We start from the raw sequence: 20,040 nt of genomic DNA, 5'->3' as shown, positions 1-20,040 counted from the left end.
AAAAATAAATCTTTGACACATCTGTTTAATTCCTTACGTTAAATTCTACAAAGAAGCATTGCTAGGTGAAGCATTAAACATTTATAAGAATTTTGATTCATATTTTTGCTGACATTTCTCAAAGTGTAACATTTCCCTAGGGTATTTGCTAAAAAAAAGAATGAGCCATAAATCAACAGACCACACTGATACGAAGATCTCAAAGCAATGAAAGTACATGGCTTCCTGAAAGTATAAACGATACTAAGGGGTTTACCAGTTGTTTTCTTACAGAAGAAAGCCTACTCGTATGTCCTACTGCTAGAGTTAATCTATAAATTTAGAAATCTGAACTAACGGCACACAGCAGATCAAGAACACCTCTCACAGTACAAGTGCATCATCAATATGGTACCCTCTAATACCCAGCTATCAATTTCAGTGTTTTAACTTCAGATTTTCTGAGGTAATTGCTTTGTGCAACACCATAAAGTGCTAAGTAGGCATGAGAATATGAAAGCATAATCACATGGAGCCAAAAGACCAGTCCTGATGCAGTTGAAGCCTTGAAGCAATAGTTTTGCAGTGTTGCTGAAAGGGAAAGATGTGTTCCACTTAATGGATCAACCGTGTAGGGTAAAGTACATGAGAGCCTAACATGCTACTACCCCGCCATATGTTCACTGGATTTACAAGCTGTTGAGACCATTATCAGCCACTGGGCTCAAAAAGCCCTCTCATGAGGAGTCCTAGAAACCACCAATGCAGCTGCTAAGGGTCTCAGAGTCTGTTTTAATGCAGTTTCTGCTTCTTTAAAATGCCTTCTACACATGGGGCAGGCAGGATCCATTTGCTCCAGCACACTGGAAGCGACTAAAGTCCTGTATGACCAAGAGCCTGAGGAGGGGCCCTTTATTTGTTTAGCTTTGGTTTTATTTTTTATTTTTTTAATGTTGGTTTATTTTTGAGAGAGAGACAGAGACAGAGCACAAGCAGGGGATGGGCAGAGAGAGAGGGTGACACAGAATCTGAAGCAGGCTCCAGGCTCCAAGCTGTCAGCACAGAACCTGATGCAGGCTTCGAACTGAGAGCCTGTGAGATCATGACCTGAGCCAAAGTCAGACGCTCAACCGATTGAGCCATGCAGACGTCCCTAGGTTTGGTTTTATTTGGTGCATGTTGCCCAAAAATCCCATGATTGAATATCTTCTATTTAATAAATCAGTATCAGTTGTCTCAGTTGTGTTGACATTAAGGCTCTAAAAAGCTGATAAACATTGAGGTAACAGTCATTGGCCAAGTAAAATGCCATGCAATCTTGCAAAACTATTCATTGTGCTTTTACCATTTGTAATATTTTTGCAGATTTGCCCACTGAGCCATTTAACAAATACTAAAGCACTTCCTATAGACAAGCAAACTGGTGCCCTGTCATCTCAGAAGTGGCTCCCAGAAATGATAGCTGAGTGACTATGAGGTTATTTCAAATGTGGAAAAGATTCATAATCCAAAATTAAAACTACCACTTTAAGATTACCAGGTCCCTTAGTAATCTTATACAATGATGCATTAAATTGTTTTCCTTATTTACTAAATAAATGAGAAGTAAAAGGATGCACAGAGTGTTTATAGTGAGTTAGGCACAGCCCAGAATACAACTGAATTCTGATGCTGAAAAAGTGAATAGAGAGAAGAAACATCCTTTAGTGAAATCTCAGGAATTCATACAAAATAGCCACTCTTAGAAGTTAAAAAAAAAACAATGAAGATCAAGAAAATGTGCTTTTAGAGGAAAATAATGAATTCCTATTTTTGTGTCTATATAGAGCCTCTAATAAGCCATTGGCTAGAAGGTCCTCAGTCTGAGGGGATGCTGGAGAGAAATTTTTTATTCTTTATGCAGGAGTTCTGGGTGTGAAGAGACAGTTTATTCAAACCTCAGTAATAAAAGCACGTACTATGGGACTATCTGGTGATGTGCTTAAGGCTTACCTGCAAATATTCTGATTAATTTAGAGAACATATAACCTTTTACCACAATGCCTGGATAAGAGTGGTTTGTTAAATATTGGTTGTCATTAAAACCCTAACTCCTATCACAAATTATCAAAAATAAAACAAATAATTAGAAAGTAAAAAAAAAGAAGATATTTGTTTTTTAATTGGCAATTTTATAGAGCACCTTGGGTGGCTCAGTTGGTTGGCTGTCTAACTCTTGATTTCATCTCAGGTCAGATCTCACAGTTCCCAACAGTTCAAACCCTGTGTCAGGCTCCACACTGAGAGCACAGAGCCTGCCTGGGATTCCCTCTCTCCCTCTCTCTCTGCCCCTCCCCTGCTCACGCATTCTCCCTCTTTCTCAAAATAAATAAATAAATAATTTTAAAGTATTAGCTATTATCATCTGAGTTGCCTCAGACATGGAGGAATCTTAAGTGCATTTTACTAAGTGAAAAAGCTAATCTGAAAAAGCTACATCCCAACCATAGGACATTCTGGAAGAGGTAAAACCATAGAGACAATGAAAGGATCAGTGAAGGGATGTATAACTTGGTTAACAGAGCCCATACTGAGCGTGGAACCTGCTTAAGATTTTCTCTCTCTCCTGCACTGCCCCACCATTCATGCTCACACATTCTCTCTTTTAAAAAAATGAGCAGTGGATTACAGGGGCTAGAGGGGAGAGAAAGATGAATAGGCAGAACACAGAGATTTTATCGGTAGTGAAACAATTCTGTACGATACTATAATGGTGGATACATGTCATTATAAGTTTCTCTAACCCACAGAATGCATAACACAAAGAGTGAATCCTAATGCAGATGATAGATTTGGGGTAATAATAACGTGCCATTGTAGATTTATTAACTGTAACAAATGAATCGCCCCGGTGATGTATTTTGAAGTGGAGGAAGCTAAGTGTACGTAGGGGTAGGGGAACATGGGATATCTCTGTACCTTGAACACAACTTTGCTGTGAACCTGAGACTTCTAAAAATAAAGTTTATTGAAATGCACACTGGTGCAGCCACTCTTGAAAACAGTGTAGATGTTCAATAAATAATTAAACATAGAACTACCTTACAACCCAACAATAGCACTACTAGGAATTTATCCAAGGGATATAGGAGTGCTGATTCACAGGGGCACATGTACCTCAATGTTTATTGCAGCACTTTCAACAATAACCAAATTATGGAGAGAGCCAAATGTCCATCAACTGATGTATGGACAAAGAAGATGTGGTTTATATACACGATGGAATACTACTTGGCAATGAGAAGGAATGAAATCCTGGTTATTTACAGCAATGTAGATGGAACTCAAGGGTATTAATTAAGTGAAATACGTCAGTCAGAGAAGGACAGATATCATATGTTTTAACTTATATGCGGATCTTGAGAAACTTAACAGAAGAGCATGGGGGAAGGGAAGGGGAAAAATATTTACAAACAAGAGAGGGAGGGAGGCAAACTATAAGAGACTCTTAAATACAGAGAACAAACTGAGGGTTGATGGGGTGGGGAAAATGGATGATGGACACTGAGGAGGGCACTTGTTGGGATGAGGACTGGGTGTTGTATGTAAGCGAAGAACTATGGGAATCTACCCCCAAAACCAAGGGCACACTGTACACATATGTTAGCCAACTTGACAATAAATTATATTTGAAAAATAAAAATAAAGTTTCTTAAAATTAATTTTAAAAAATAGTACTTTAAACAGTCAGTTAAGAAGGCACTGTGGAGTGGCAGAATGAGACAGAGAAGAAATCTGAGAAGTATGTGCTAGCCTCAAACCTGCCACAATCCAGTTATGTGATTTAGGACAATTTTTTTTTCATTTTTGTGAGCCATATTTTATCTACCTGTATATAAAAAATGGATTTCTGTGGATGTTAACCTTTTTTGGAGTGTTCTCCCCCCAGGCTGCCCTCCACAACAGGGCTGTCTTCCTAAAGAATAGAAGCTGGTTATATTATTCCCCTGTTTTAAACTTCCTTTCCTTGTCCCTTCCTCCAGGATAAAAAAGTCCAACTCTTTATTAGGGCCTATAAAGATCCCTCACAATTTGACCCTTCTGGTCACACTATTCTTGTTTCCTTTCATTTTAGCCACAGTTCTGTACAAGTACTTCCCAAAGTACAGACCACCTATATCGAGTACCTGTGATGAAAGCAAATGCCTTTACCCCAATTAAGGTTAGGATCTCAGGCAATGGGATGTAAGAATCTACATTTTCACAAGTTCTCCAGGCAATTCTGCCTCACGTAGTATTTGAAAGCCCCTGCCCTACATCCTCCTACACTGTTGGTGGGAATGTAAACTGGTGCAGCCACTCTGGAAAATAGTGTGGAGGTTCCTCAAAAAATTAAAAATAGAACACCCCTATGACCCAGCAACAGTATTACTAGGAATTTACCCAAGGGATACAGGAGTACTGATGCATAGGGGCACATGTACCCCAATGTTCATAGCGGCACTGTCAACAACAGCCAAATCATGGAAAGAGCCTAAATGTCCATCAACTGACGAATGGATCAAGAAGATGTGGTATATACATATACAATGGAGGACCAGGGGGAAGGGAAGGGGGAAAGAGAGTTGGGGAGAGAGAGGGATGCAAAATCTGAGAAACTATTGAATACTGAAAACAAACCGAGGGTTGAAGGGGAAGGGGGAGGGGGAAGGGAGGTGGTGGTAATGGAGGAGGGCACTTGTGGGAAAAAGCACTGGGTGTTATATGGAAACCACTTTGACAATAAACTATTTAAAAAAAGATGTGGTTTTTCTATACAACATGACAATGAGAAAGAATAAAATCTGGCCATTCATGGCAACTTGGATGGAACTCGAGGGTGTCATGCTAAGTGAAATAAGTCAGGCAGAGAAGGACAGATACCGTATGTTTTCACTTATAAATGGAACAGGAGAAACTTAACAGAGGACCATGGGGGAGGAGATGGGGGAAAATAGTTGGGGAGAGGGAAAGAGGTAAACCATGAGAGACTCTTGAATACTGAGAACAGAGGGCTGATAGGGGTAGGGGAGAGTGGACAGGGGAGGTGATAGGCATGGAGGAGGGCACCTCTTGGGATGAGTACTGGGTATTATATGGAAACCAACTTGACAATAAACTATAAAAGAAAAAAAAAAAGAAAACCCCTGCCCTACATTTTAGCCACATTGAACTTTCCCCCACTCCCCTGCCTGGAATGTACTTCGCTGCTTATCCATATGGTAACATCTATTTGCCTCAAATGTCACCTGTGCTATGAAGCCTTTGGCCAATCCTTAGGTAACTGGCTGTTCCATTCTCTGTGCTTCTAGCACTTTGTTCACATTTCGCAAAGTACTTAGTACCTACTGTAATTATCTACTTACATGTCTGTTTCTCCTCCTATGTTGGAAGCTTGGAAATATAGACTATGACTTATTTTTATACTCCCAACATGTAGAACATTATATACATACAATAAATGTTTGCTGAATAAATGAATGAATGGATAAAGATGAAGAGCTATTCATCCCACAAATACTTGAGTGCCTACAATGTGCTAGGCACTGTTCTAGTACAAAAAAGTCACCAGGACTTTTTGCCTGTAAGACAATTAGAACCCTGGACATGGTATTCTATTTTAAGCCTCTTTTAACATCTTATCTGTAGAAACTGCCAAATGAGCCACTTGTTTATTTATTCATGCTTAGGAAAGAACAATTTGCCTGATGTTTAAAAGTGAGTAACACAACAGCTCAGACCCTGGAGCCTGTTTCAGAATCTGTGTCTCCCTTTCTCTCTGTCCTGTCCTCTGCTCGCACTCTGTCTCTTTCTCTCAAAAATAAACATTTAAAATTTTTTTAAATGAGTAGCGTTATGACACCAAGTGGCAGTGGAAAAACACAATGCACTTAGTCTATTTTCATAAATGTGCTTGAAGAGTCTAGACTCAATTTCATAGTAACCCTCTCGTTATCATTTTCTGGAGAATGTAACTTAAAGAGCTGACAAAGGAGAAAGTAGTAAATGAAGACAAAGCCAAAGTGATTCTGCCAATAAATACTTTAATGAGAACCAAGGTCTATAACATACATAGCAGTAACTGCCCTGGCCTATGCCTTCTGCTCTAGCCTAAGTTTGGGCTAACCAATTACATTTAACCCACATTTGAAAAGAAGGTCATTTTGATGTCATCTATCAGTATCCATCTTCATAGAAGATACCAATCTGGGGCCAGAGTCTTAATGTTAACACTTCCTCTCAGGGAAAAGTTAACATGGTAACACAAACACATGAACAATTTTGAAGCATCCTGTAGTTCTTCCATCAGGAGGTCCTTGGGAGACCTATGGTTCATTAAACAACTTTGTCAAAATACAATAGAACACGGAAAAAGGGGAAAAAGTAGAAACACTGGCAGGGCTTGGCTCACGTATAATTCAGTTCTTAGATCTGAAGCCTCTTGAGCTGCTCATATGTAATAAAAAACTGAGGAGTAAGTCATGGAAGATCACTGGGTTGATACTGAACTTAGCTCTAAAATTGTATATTGGGTTCTCTTACACTGAGATATTTGGTCTCTCTCTTCTGAGTTGTACTTGCTTAAGACTTTTTAAAAGCAATACCTGGCAAATGAAGCATGCATTGAGCGCCTACCACATACCCATTATGATTTGGCATTTAGCAATAAAAGGAGATTAGAATTCTAACATAGTTATAGTCTTTAGCGGCCAACAGGCCACATATACACACTCTCTCACACACACCCACACACCCAAGAACATTAATGTCAACATATAATTAAGTGCTAAGAGTAACTATTATAGACTTCAGGTGATCAGATCCCCAGGAGGGAGAGGCATACTCTCCCTCATCCTATAGATTCCACAAGGGCAAGGAATTACTTTTCAACCTTGTAATGCTCACCACTATACACACAAACTATACACAATATTCAATTCTCCCTGCACAAAGGAGGCACTCAAACATAGCTAAAGAAAGGAGAGCCATCCATGAGGAAAGAGACCTACTTGGTCTGGATTCCTTCACCCTATGAGTGTCTTCTGTCTTATTATCTCCTCAGTTATTCTGGTCCTATAGTTAGGAGTAGGAAATCTGGGCCACCTCTGCATGTACTTTCCTGTGGACAAATTCCAACAGGGTTTTAAAAACTTCACAATCCCTTCCAGATTTGGTTGTACTTGTTTTAAAGAGAAAACTTTGGCACATCTTTTCTGCTGCCTTTAGTTTGTACTAGACTCCAACTAAAAGCCTTTTCTCTACTTAGTTCCATCCTCAATGGTCACCATTAGAATGTTTCAGTTTCTCACTTGCCCAAAGGTGTCAATAACCAGATTTTCCTTCCCATAGTCTAGAATTACCTGGGAGCTTAAAGCATCTGCTTTCATTCTCATATTCTAAAAGGATACAATGATGTTCCAGGGTCCAAGTCGAAGCCAGTTTGGCCAAAATCCTTTATAGAGTGCAAAAAATCCCTCATGTTTCCACATCTGAGGGAAAGATATAATCAAAAGTCGAGTGAATTCCCCTTTATTTCATCTGACAATTACTTTTATTTTAGTACTTCTCTTCCACGTCCCTCCCCAACAACTTACGGCTCCATGAATGCTGTTTTTCCGAAGACATACATTTTGAATTCATATATAGTTAAATCTACCCACTCATTCAACAAATATTTAAGCACCTTGCATATGCAAGGTACTCTTCTTGATTCTGCTATGATAATAATAATAAACAAGAGAGAGAAAGTGTCTGTGGTAGCCAGTCTCCAAGATGACCCCAATGAAAGCCACCACTAGTTATTCATACCCTTGTGTAACTCCTCTCACAGCACAGCAAGAGAGGTCTATGTCACCAAGAAAATACAGCAGTAGTCTGTCACCTCCATTATGTTATAAAAGATGTTTTAGATCTAAAAGGCTTCTGCTTCTGTCTCCTTCTCTCTTGACTTGTTCACTATAGAGAAAGCTAGCTGTCACGTCATGAGGAGAGGCCCAGAAGGTGAGAAACTAAGGCTTCCAGCCAACAGCGAGAGGAACAGAGGTTTAACAGCTCATAACTAATAATTCCTGCTAATAGCCACATGAGTGATCTTTGAAGCAGATATCCCAGCTCCAGTCTAGCCTTCAGATGGCTGTCACTCTAGCTGATATCTGACTACAACCTTACAAGAGAATCTAAGCTGATATCACTAAGCTAAGCTGCTTCTGAATTCCAAACCCACAGAAAGTGCGTGATCATAAATGTTTGCTCTTTTAAAGAACTGAGTTTTGGAGCAATTTCTTATAAAGGAAGAGATAACTTAAACAGTCCCTGCCCTCATGGAGTGCATTCTGTAACATAGCTGACAAATACACAGATTGATCTATATTATATTCAGAAATGATAAGTGCTAATAGGAAAACTAAAGTAGAGCAGGGAATAAGGAGTTGGGCAAGTCAGTATCCTCCTCTGAGTCTGTTTCATCATATCAACTTCTGTGTAATGCCATGGACTACCTCATGTAAATGCGTTTAGGATTACATGAGGAACAGTACGTGAACTCCTTTGAGTTTAGGTTTCCTGTTTTATACAGTTGGGGTCCTCAACACACCAACTGAGTAGTTATTAGAATTAAATGACAAATTATGCATACCAAAGGTCATAATCTGGTGGTGTGTGTTAAATTCATCCAGCAGAAACAGTCCCTATTTATTGTACTGCTTTAAAATATCTATTAAGTAACTCCTGTGTGTTAGGCACTGGGTTACACATTGCGATGTTATTTTGTCCTTTCCCTGGTGAAGTAAAACCCGCCACTATACTAAAATAATGGATATATTTGGAAAAGACATTAATATGAGAATCCGGACTGGTAAGTATCCCCTATCCCATCTTGTAGATTAAGAATACACAAGATAATTATCCTTACTAACCATTTTTTGAACAAATAGTAACAGTATAAGGGTACTTTTTACAGAAACATAGTAGTAATATGTTTTCCCCCAATGGATTACCAGCAAACGCTGAAGGTCTCAGACGAAAACTGATGTTGGAAAATTGTGAAATTCAGCTATATGCCGATAACCTAGAATCATAGACTGCTAAAGTGATAAGGGAGCTGAGAGATACAATCCAATATAAAAAATATAATTTATACATTAAATTATAAATAGTGTCCCTTTCCTGCTTCAAGCTCTCTAACGGCTTCCCAGTGGATTTCACTCTAAATACAAATTTTCTGTGATGATCCATAGGATCCTACATGCTTTAGCCCCTGCCAGTCTCTCCAATTTCACTTCCTACTACTTTTTCCTTCATTTACCACACTCGGCCACACCAGCCTTCTTTTTAACCTTTGAACATATCCAAGTTCATTCCCAACTCAGGGCCTTTGTACCTGTTCCCTCTTTTTGAAATGTTTTTTCTCCCAGATCTTCATCACCTTCTTCTCATCATTCAGAGCTCGGCTCAAATGTCACCTACTCACAGCCTTGTCCTGGCTATCCTAGCTTAAGTAGCTCCCTACCATCATTGCCAAGTCACTATTTCATGCTCTGTTATGTCTTAATAGCATTTAATTCTATCTGAAATTATATTGTTTATTATTTGTGTGTTTATTGTCTGTCTCCCTCAACTAGAATGTACTCTCCAGGAGAACAGGAACTACATTTGTCTTGTTCACCACTATATCCCTACCACCTAACACTGTCTGGTAAAGGAGGGTTTCCAATAAATACCTAAATGAATATTTGTTGAGTACATGAACATACAAACATATGGGTAGGGTAAGGGTCTCTAATATTCCCATGAGCCATATGAATCTTTAAAAAGCTCCAAAACAGTGACTAACTCCTATAGAACATTAGGACTGGGAGGCCCAGCGCCTGGCTTAAGACAGTTCTGTGAAAACAAACACAAGAACCTCTACAGATAGAGACAACACACCACTTCATAAAGTTGTGCATTCATTCAATAAATAATCAGCTGTGGATAAAGTGATAAGATGCACATGGCCGCACCTTCATGGGACTTATAGTCTACTGGGGCAGATGGGTATTAAAAGCAATTACAATAAAATATAACAAATGAGAATAAACGTGATACAGCCACACAATGGAATATTACCCAGCCATAAAAAAAAACACTGATACACACGATGACATGAATGAACCTTGAAACATTGTGGTAAGTGAAAGCCAGTCAAAAAGATCACATACTGTATGATTCCATTTACATGAGATATCTAGAATATGCAAATCTAAAGAGATAGAAAATAGATTAGTGGTTTCTTAGGACTGGGAAGGAGAGAACAGGGGGCTGATAACTAAAGAGTACAAGGTTTCTTTTTGAATTAATGAAAATGTTCTAAAATCAACTGTGGTGATGATGGTTGCACGAATCTGTGAATATACCAAAAGCCACTTTGAATAGGTGAATTTTACAATATGTAAATTAGTCCTCAAAAGTGATGTTTTTAAATAACATAATAAATGTTGACAGAATAAGTACAAGAAACTGTGTATACATAACCTAGTTCAACAGTCAAGGAAGGCCTTTAGTAAAAAGTAATGAGGTCAGAAGAATGAATAGGAGCTAGCCAAGTGAAAAGGATTTTTAGGGTAGGGTAAAGGCATCTAATAAAGTATATGGCATGGAGGAAAATTTGGGAATGAAGGAAAGTCTACCAGTGGAAACTATATAGTACATACGGAATGTAGAATAAAGGTAGCAGTGATAAGGCTGTAGAAATAAAAAGCGACCAAATCGTATAGAGCCTTGGGTCAACAAGAGGCCATTTAAGGGTTTTAAGACAGAGATGACAAGGATAAGATTTGCAGCTGTTGGTTTCTATGGCAGAGAAGAATGTAGAACTCCATTCACTAGTGCTCTGTGACTCACACTAATGAAGTACTAAAGCATGATACTATTATATAAAATGACAATATAGAGCAGGCAGCATAAAGAACTTTAACAGCAAATAAATGAATAAGTGAGTGGATATAAATAAAGGTTACTGCCAACATGAAAACATGTTTCTGACAATACAACACAGCATGGTGGTTATAAGTATAAACTTTCAAATCAAACAGACTCTGGTTTAAGTCCCAGACCTGTCACTTATTAGGTGTGTAATCTTGGGTATTTAGCCATTCCCACCTAAGTTTCCTTGTTCATAAAATGGGAAATATATCTACTCCATAGGGTTGCCGTGAGTTAAAAGATAGACTATAATGTGTGGCACATAGTAAGCATTCACTAAATGCTAGCTCTTACTCTATTATAGTATATTCTATCTCCTCCTGGCCAACCTTTTGGAAAGAGTATTTTACACTTGTCTATTTACCCTTGATACCTATGTATTTATCTGTCTCTAACTATTAGAATTAAAGTGTCATGAAGGCCAAAACTTTTCTGTTCACCAAACTAGAACAGCACCTGGCACATAAGACTTAAACTTTTGTACTGAATGATTAAACACACTCCTCATGCACAGCAATCTAGCTTTTGCAAACATCAGTCCAGCAAACCTCCTCTAGAAAATATCAAATCCAATTGATAGTTTGTAGTCCTTATATTGGACCTCTCTATTCCAGTTGGCATTAAATAAGTACTTATCTCTTCTTGAAACTCATTACTCCCTTGGATTCCATGGCTCTTCTAAGTTTCCTCATATCTTTAGACTGTTATCTTTTGGAGTCTTTCCTAGGTTTCCCACCTGCCAAGACCTAAGCAATTGGGTATTGTTCAGAGTTATTTCCTTGGCCCTACCTTTCTCTCTATACCACCGATTGTCAAGTGGAAGGGTAAGCATGTCAGAAATAGCCAGGAGGGCCTTTACCACCCTACTCCCCAGAGTCTGAGAATCACTTCCTCTGTGAATCACTATTAATGGAAGGAATTCATAATACTCTAGTGTGCTAAAATGGCAAAAATGATGTGAACTCCTCCACCTTCTCTCCTTGGTTTCCCCCTCCACAGTTATATAGCACCTGCACACTACTGATTACCGAGGCTACTATCTATACCCCTAAACTCTCCCCGGAGTTAAGACTAAGATATCCAAATATATCCACTGCATGTTCCTCATGCACTTCAAACTAAGTATCCAAAACTGTCTCCCAAACAACCTGCTTTTCCTGTAATGCCTATGTCAGTGAGTATCACCACACAGTCACCAAAACAAAGAACTGGGAAGTAATCTCTGACACTTCCTTTCTCCTACACCTCTCCATACGGTCAAGCAAATCCTATTGACCTTATCAACTAAATTATTCTCAACTCTATCCTACCTTCTGCATCCCCACTATAGTGCTCAAATTCAGGCTTCATTGCCTCAGCTTAAATTACTAACAGCCTTCTAATCAGCTTCCCTATCTCTAGGTCAGTGTTTATCAAAGTGTAGTATCCGGATTACAAGCATCACTATTGCCTGAGAACTGGTTAGAAACGCAGATTCTCAAGTCCCTGTTCAAGACCTGCTGAATCAGAATCTGGTGAGGGGCCCTAGCCATCTGCATTTTGATAAGCCCTCCAGCTGATTCTGATGCATGTTAATGTCTTAAGAACTACTGCTCCAGGATTATCCCCTTAGACTAATGGCTTTTCAACCTTAGGTGAACACTGCAATCACCTGAGGACTTTTAAAAATACTCTCTACCTGGGTCCTACCCCCAGAAGTTCTGAGTTCATTGGTCTACGGTAGACACAGGAGCTGTGAAAGTTCCCCCAGGTGGTTCCAATGCACCTGAGAACCACTGTCTTACAAAGCCAAAGTGATATGTCTAAAATAAAAATCTGAAAAATAAAATAAAATACAAATCTGACCGGATTAAGATCTTTCAATAGCTCCCATCCAGTAAAACAAAACAAAATAAAACAAATGCATAGCATTCAATATCCTTTATAACTTACTTAACCCTTAGCAATCAACATAAGAAAGGCACTACAGTGTAGAGGTTAAGAATGTTAGTTTGAAGCCTAATGGTCTGAGCTGAAACCCCACTAGCTGCGAAATCTTGGGCAGGGTAATCTCTAGTGCTTTAGTATCTACCTCATAGGGGTAATGATGAGGATTAAGTGAATTAATACATATAAGTCTCAGTAGGACAGTTTCTGATACACAATAAAGCATTCAACAGATGTGAGTTATTATTCAAGATGTCACCATCTACAGGGAGCCTATCCTAAACTTCCAAATTAGACTAAAATTTCCTTCCATAGGTTCCTGAGTTTATCACTTACCAGGCTGTGCCAATTATCTGTTTATACACCTGCAGCACAGCACAATATCTCTGTATCTACTAAAATGGTGCCTATTAGATAATAAATGGTTATTAAACTAAACTGACAGCAGCACAGAGAAACCATATGGAAATGTCATATTTTGGCCCCAAATTTGCTTTTTGTAAATTTGATTATAAAGTGATTATACAACACATTTATGATATTCAGCTTCCTACAGACATAGCATCACAGAAACTTTCAAAGGCAAAGTGTGCACAACAGCACAACACGGAACTGAAATTGACTACCGGATTTTCTATTACAGGGTCTCGGTCTTGGCTGAAGCAGGTAAATGTGGGATATGTTACGTTCCTTATATCTATCAATAGTTCTTCATAATGCTATCAATAAAAGTATCATGCAGTCTCAAGCATTCAAACTGGAATGATAATATTAAGGAATATTGTGTATCAGCAGATTGCCAAGGAGACAGCTTTTATACCTGGCACTTATTCAGAGAGGCTATTAAAAATATACATAATGATTCTTCCATCTTCAAGATGATACATAGCAACCAAGAATAAGGACTGAAAGAATGTCTGAGATATCTAAAAAAATTTAAAATGCAAACCAAACTAACAGTGTGCATACCTTTAAAATACCATCCAAAGTACCCTTGTAAAGGTCTACATGTCCCACGATTGCCCTCTGGTTCATCATGCGAGTTCGAACCACATCAACTGGATTGGAAGCCAGAGCACCAGCCAAGCCACATGTAAAGCTGGAACTAAAAATGAAAACTTTAAGATAAACTGCTTCACTTCCAATGCTGACTAAACAGAAATTAGGCCAAACATAAATCCACACATGTACAATGAGTCAGACTCATCAGATAAAACCTGGCACTTGCCCTTTCATTACAATCTAAAGAAAAAGGAAATGTGTCCTAAAGAAATATCCAAAACTTATCCCTGTGGGGCGCCTGGCTGGCTCAGTCAGTACAGCATGTGACTCTTGATCTCAGGGTTCTAAGTTTGAGCCCCATATTGAGTGCAGAGATTACTTAAAAATAAAATCCTTTAAAAAATATTACCCCCTTCACTTTTCAATCCAAAACTCAGCCTTTAGATAGGGAGCAGTTTATAAGTCTAGCAAGATTCCTAAGCACAAAATAACATACATCCTCTATTAGATATATAAAGTTTTCATACCACCGCATCATATACAAAATGTATTTGATTGGTAAAGTATCATAAAAGTTGCAAGATGAAGAGAATGTAGGATTAGCAAGTCTTCAGCCCAAACTGTGGTTTTGTTTCACAGGCCATATAAATTTTCACTCTTTTTTGATTCTCATTGAGAAAAGTTTGCTTTCTGATCCAAACTTAACCAAAGCAATTAACAGATAAGATTACATACATATAAAGGCTGTGTATGAACAATTGCAAACCCTAGACATCTAATCGGCTGCTGTATTAGACACTGCTACCAAGTACTAAAGTACCCATAGCATCCAGGATCTCTGTACAAGTATTAGAAGGCTCAAAGTTCTGGTGATAAGAGAGACAAGGGGTATATAGACCATCTGTACCCACTATCGATTCTATATGAAGACTTCAGTGAAGGATGCTTTTTGTGCTCAAAATAAGGGAAATATGGACTAAGCACAACCTATTACACTTACACAAAGTGAGTTAAAATTGTGTCTCCCATCACCCCTGACAATATCAAGTGCTTCTTTGTAATATCATAGACTGGTAACTCCACGCCCACAACGATGGCAGCCCGCTGAGCAGTTGGGACGACACCCTGTAAAATATAAGTGATATTATGCACCAAAGAAATACACAGGTTAGTGACATAAGTTTTTAAAAAGTGAACAAAGGGCATCTGGGTGGTCAATCAGTTAAGTGTCCAACTCTCAATTTCAGCTCAGGTCATGATCTCATGAATCAGATTGTGAGATGGAACCCCACATTTGGGGTGCTGACAGTGCAGAGCCTGCTTGGGATTTCCTCCCTCTATGCCCCTCCCATATGCACGTTCTCTCTCTCAAAATAAACAAACATTAAAATATGAGAGAGGGGCACCTGGATGGCTCGTTCATTAAGCATCTGACTTCAGCTCAGGTTATGATCTCACGGTTCATGAGTTAGAGCCCCACATCAGGTGAGCTCGTGCCCCGCTTCAGGGGAGCATGAGTCCCGTTTGAGGTGAGCCCTGTTTCTTTCTTTCTCTCTCTCTCTCTCTCTCTCTCTCTCTCTCTCTCTCTCTCTCTCTCTCTCTCTGCCCCTCGCTCACTTGAGCCCTTTCTCAAAAAAATAGGATTTAAAAGACAAAAATAAAACTGAACAAAACAGGTTGGGAGTTACAAAGTGACATAAAAATCCAAGTCTGTGAGCACCTGGGTGGCTCAGTTGGTTAAGTGTCTGACTTCAGCCCAGGTCATGATCTCACTGTTCCTGAGTTTGAGCCCCGCATTGGGCTCTCTGCTGTCAGTGCAGAGCCCGCTTTGGATCCTGTCTCCCTCCCTCTCTGCACCTCCGCAGCTCTCATATGCTTGCACTCGCTCTCTCTCTCAAAAATAAATAAACATTAAAAAAATAAAATTGAGGCTCTGGTAGCTAAGTCAGTTGAGCATCCAACTTCAGCTCAGGTCACGGTTTTGCAGTTCGTGAGTTTGAGCCCCACATTGGCCTCGCAGCTGTCAGTGTGGAGCTTGTTTTTGATCATCTGTCCTCTCTGCCCCTCCCCTGCTCCTACACTCTCTCTCTCAGAAATAAACATTTTAAAAAATAAATAAAATGTCATTTACATTTGAAAATAATATACCATGGGGACAACTGTTTTATGGGATATATATATCATTTATATATAAATATATTTATATCTTTTATAAATACCCAAATTCAACTTATAAAGTGGAAGTGATGTAGCTGTGCTAACATCAGAAGATGTCTGATTCTGCTGGTCGGGCTGGCTGGCCCAGCAGTGCTTTCCTCTCAAACATTTCCACCTGCTCAACTGTGTTAGAAGATGCTCTTCACAGAAGACTACCTTGCTGAACAGTAAGGCCCCAAACTGGAGCCCACAGACATGTTGTGTGTGGCCTACACAGTGTTTCTAGAAGGCCAAAGTAGCCGTTAATATATAAAAACAAGATAGTTCACATAGGAATGCAGATCCTCAGCTTCTCTTGAAAGCCCAAAAACTTTGGCCATGCTGGACTCCCATCATGCAAGAGAGCAATGATAGGGCAGGTGCCACCCAGTTCACCAGGGTCCCCATCACTCTCTACCATCTCTCCAACTCTGACTTAAGTGCCAGTTACACTTTGTTCCTGCACTTATGCTGTTATTTCTTACAATGGAGTTAGAAAATGTTTCCAGTACCCATGTGACAATCAAAGCAGGAAAATAAAACAATGACAAAGACGACCATCTGTTTGAAGAAAAATGGAAACCTATTTCATTGTTAAAATGAAAAATATTCCTGTATTTTATTTTTTTAAGTTGATTTATTTTGAGAGAGACAGAGTGTGTGAGTGGGGGAGAGGTAGAGCAAGGGGGACATAGGCTCCAAAGCAGGCTCTGTTCTGACAACAGAGATCCTGATGCAGGGCTTGAACCCCCAAACCTCAAGACCATGACCTGAGCCGAAGTCAGATGCATAACTGACTGAGGCACTCAGGTGCCCCTATTCCTATATTTTAATATGCAAATAATACACGCCTCTGTCAAAAGAGTACATAACACAATGTACTTCACTTCTTGATCTTACATGCCTGGATGATGTAAGCACCCTGGGTCATAAAAGTAGCAATGTTCCATTCCTCAAAATATTAAACATAGAATTACCATATGATCCAGCAATCTCACTTCTAGATATATATACAAAAGAACTGAAATAAAAGTCTTGAAGAGATATTTGCACACCCATATTCAGAGTAGCATTATTCACAAGAGCAAAGATACAGAAACAACCCAAATGCCCATTCATTAACAGATGAACAGATAAATAAAATGTGGTACATACATACAATAAAGTATTAGTCAGCCTTAAAAAGGAAGCATATTTTGACACATGTGACAACATGAGTGAATGTGGAGCAAATGATGCCAAGTAAAACAAGCCAGTAACAAAACATGAATACTGTATGATTCCACTTACATGAGGTACCAGAACAGTCAAATTCATGAGCTAGATAGAAGGATGGTTGCCAGGGGGAGGGGGAAGAAGGGGAGGAGTTGTTTAATGGGTACAGTCTCAGTTTTGCAAGATGAAAAGAAATCTAGAGACTAGCTGTACAACAATGTAAATGTACTTAACACTACTGAATTCTACACTTAAAATATTTAAGATGGTAAGTTTTATGTTATGTGTATTTTACAATTAAAAATTTTAATTAAAAATAAAGGACCTATGTTCCCCTGACAAAATCTTCCTATTGTATTTCCTGATCTTTGACTTTCCCTTAGCATTAGTGTGTGAAAATTTTCTAGTTAGGCCCGTTTTCCAGTTTTAAATTAGACTAATCAAGAAAGGACATTCTGTTATCAAAACCAAACTTCAAGGATCATTAATGGATGCTAAGACCATTAAGTAAAAGGTTATTAAGTAACAGGATATATGTATGTTGCTAAAATATCACCCTACTGGTTGCCTGCTAATTACAAAGGGGGTAAAATTTTTATGTCTTACACCGGTGAGATCTGGTAGACATCACCTTACCAAATATGCAAACTTGGCATCATTAATTGTGAGACAAACTAATATGTGCTTCTTGCTTTAGTACAATATGAAATATATAGTGTAACCTATGAAGTTCTCTTACAAATACGTTTAATGTGAATCTAATTAAGCCAACAGACCTAACTTGAAGTTTGGAAGAAATACAGGGGAAACACTGTATAAGAAAACTGGCCTGGTCTCATCAATAAAGAATATTTGAATACAGACTGCATGTTAGGTATTAGGGACTGATTAGTTTTCTTAGGTGTGATAATGATATCGTTATTATGTTTTATTATATAGAAGAACATCCTTATTCTTAGGAGACTTATAATGAACTATTTAGGAGAGTACCATGATGTCTGCAACTTCCTTTCAAATAGGTTTAAGAAAAAAAAGAATGTGTGTGCATGTCTGTACATATATCTGTGTATACATATATAAATAGATAAGCAAATATGGCTAGACATTAACAGTCATTTAATCTGGGTATATAAGGTATTCACTGCTCTGTTCTTTCAACTTTTCTGTATGTTTAAAATTTTTATAGGAAGTTGGGGTAAAATATAAAGGAAGGAAAAAAACAAAGCTCTTCTTTAAGAGCCTATTAATGGATTTCCCATTCTACTATCTCTGCATATTCTACTAGTAGTCTTATTAAGTGATTAAATAAGATAAAAAGTTAAAGGAACAACAAAAAAGGAGTAGATAGAAGATTGGAAGATGAAATGGCAAAATGTTAATAGTGATTATCTCAAGCTAATACTTCTGGATTTTTTTCTTTTATAAACCTCAATATTTTCAGTACAATTTTTACTTTTTATACGGTTAAAAAAGGTGTTTTAGGGAATCAGAGATGATCACAAACATATACTGCAGAGTTAGTACAAAACTGGCAAAAATATGTATTGAAGAACTAAATTCACTGTGAATTTGAACAAATCAAAATGATGATCTCAAATAATGTCATAAGTTCTCTCACACAACACCAAACATTAAGCAGAAATAAAGAAACTGGTAAGTTTTGGTCCTTTCATACGTGGTAAGAAAGTTTCTTATGTTCTGGGTCAATTCATAATTTTATGGCTTCACATAAGAAGCATTCTTTGCAAATTTATAGGAAACAGGTATAAAAACTACTCACCCTCCACAGACCCCTAGCACCTTCTTGCTGGTATATATCGATGAAGCTGCCAATCATGCTGCCTTGGAACAGACTTCCTTGAGCCTGCATTCGAATCTAAAGTAAGAACGGATGAACATTTTGTTTTAACAGAGACCAAAATGAGAGGTTTCACTCATTTAAAATTAAGAAAACAGTATTTGGAAATTCTCAGAAATATTACCCTGCTGTCTTATGAAATTAATGACAAACTATATTTTTTATTTATTTTATAGTTTAATGTCAAGTTGTTTTTCAAACTATATATTTTTTAAATGTTAATTTGTGTCAAAGTATATTTTATAAAAATTATTTTCATCAGCCTCACATTCCTCATACTAAGTCCATCAATTCTGGAGCTGGAAGAAAATTTGGAGAAAAGAGAACAAGTACTCAGTGAGGGTAGAAAGTAATTGTTTTAAAATGTGATTGTATCTCTTGGGTAAATCCCTAGCAGGGCTATTGCTGGTTCATAGGGGAGTTGCAAAATGCTAATTGATTCATGATGTGGTTTCATCTTAGCTTGGGCAAACCATGCAGTATTTAATATATAGTAGCAGAACATTTACTATTGAAGCTTGAAAAGATGTGAGTTCTTTGTGTGCAATCTTTCATCTATGCATGTGAGAGGGTTTTCTTTTCTTAGTATTTTTACATTTTAGTACTTGTTTTCCTTGTTGGGGTGTTTGCTTATTTAATACATTCCGTCAAGGACAGAAATTACATGCTGGGTTTTTTTTCTCCCCATAGGAAGTGTGTCTTGGGCTTTTCCCTTATTATTTTCTTTACCTTTTTTTTCCTCTTCTTTTTTTGGTGGTGGGGGTGGTTATGTTTAAATGAAGTTGCTTTTACAGCACCAAAGACTTAATCATCCATTTCCTACATAAAAGGTAGCTACTTTTTTGCATGGACCTCAAGCATATTGTAGTATTGAGGTGGAATTT

General features: G+C 38.2%; 1 protein-coding gene across 4 annotated transcripts in view; it reads right to left on the bottom strand.

Moving 5' to 3' along the window:
* Positions 1-6,020: 6,020 nt before the first annotated feature.
* Positions 6,021-20,040, bottom strand: part of SLC25A14 (solute carrier family 25 member 14) — a 32,750-nt gene continuing 18,730 nt past the window's right edge. For all 4 annotated transcript variants that reach the window (XM_029930019.1, XM_029930020.1, XM_029930021.1 and 1 more), the window contains 5 exons: positions 19,079-19,174; positions 14,888-15,012; positions 13,855-13,990; positions 7,407-7,487; positions 6,021-6,465 (listed from right to left, as the gene is read on the bottom strand). In XM_029930019.1, the coding sequence (XP_029785879.1) occupies positions 6,424-6,465; positions 7,407-7,487; positions 13,855-13,990; positions 14,888-15,012; positions 19,079-19,174 (480 nt within the window). In that variant the 3' untranslated portion in view covers positions 6,021-6,423. The remainder of the gene's footprint in view (positions 6,466-7,406; positions 7,488-13,854; positions 13,991-14,887; positions 15,013-19,078; positions 19,175-20,040) is intronic.

This window comes from Suricata suricatta, chromosome X (assembly GCF_006229205.1).
Source record: "Suricata suricatta isolate VVHF042 chromosome X, meerkat_22Aug2017_6uvM2_HiC, whole genome shotgun sequence".
NCBI classification, from domain to species: Eukaryota; Metazoa; Chordata; class Mammalia; order Carnivora; family Herpestidae; genus Suricata; species Suricata suricatta.
Note: the sequence above shows the minus strand (reverse complement) of the source record. Positions and strands in the feature narration are given on the sequence as shown.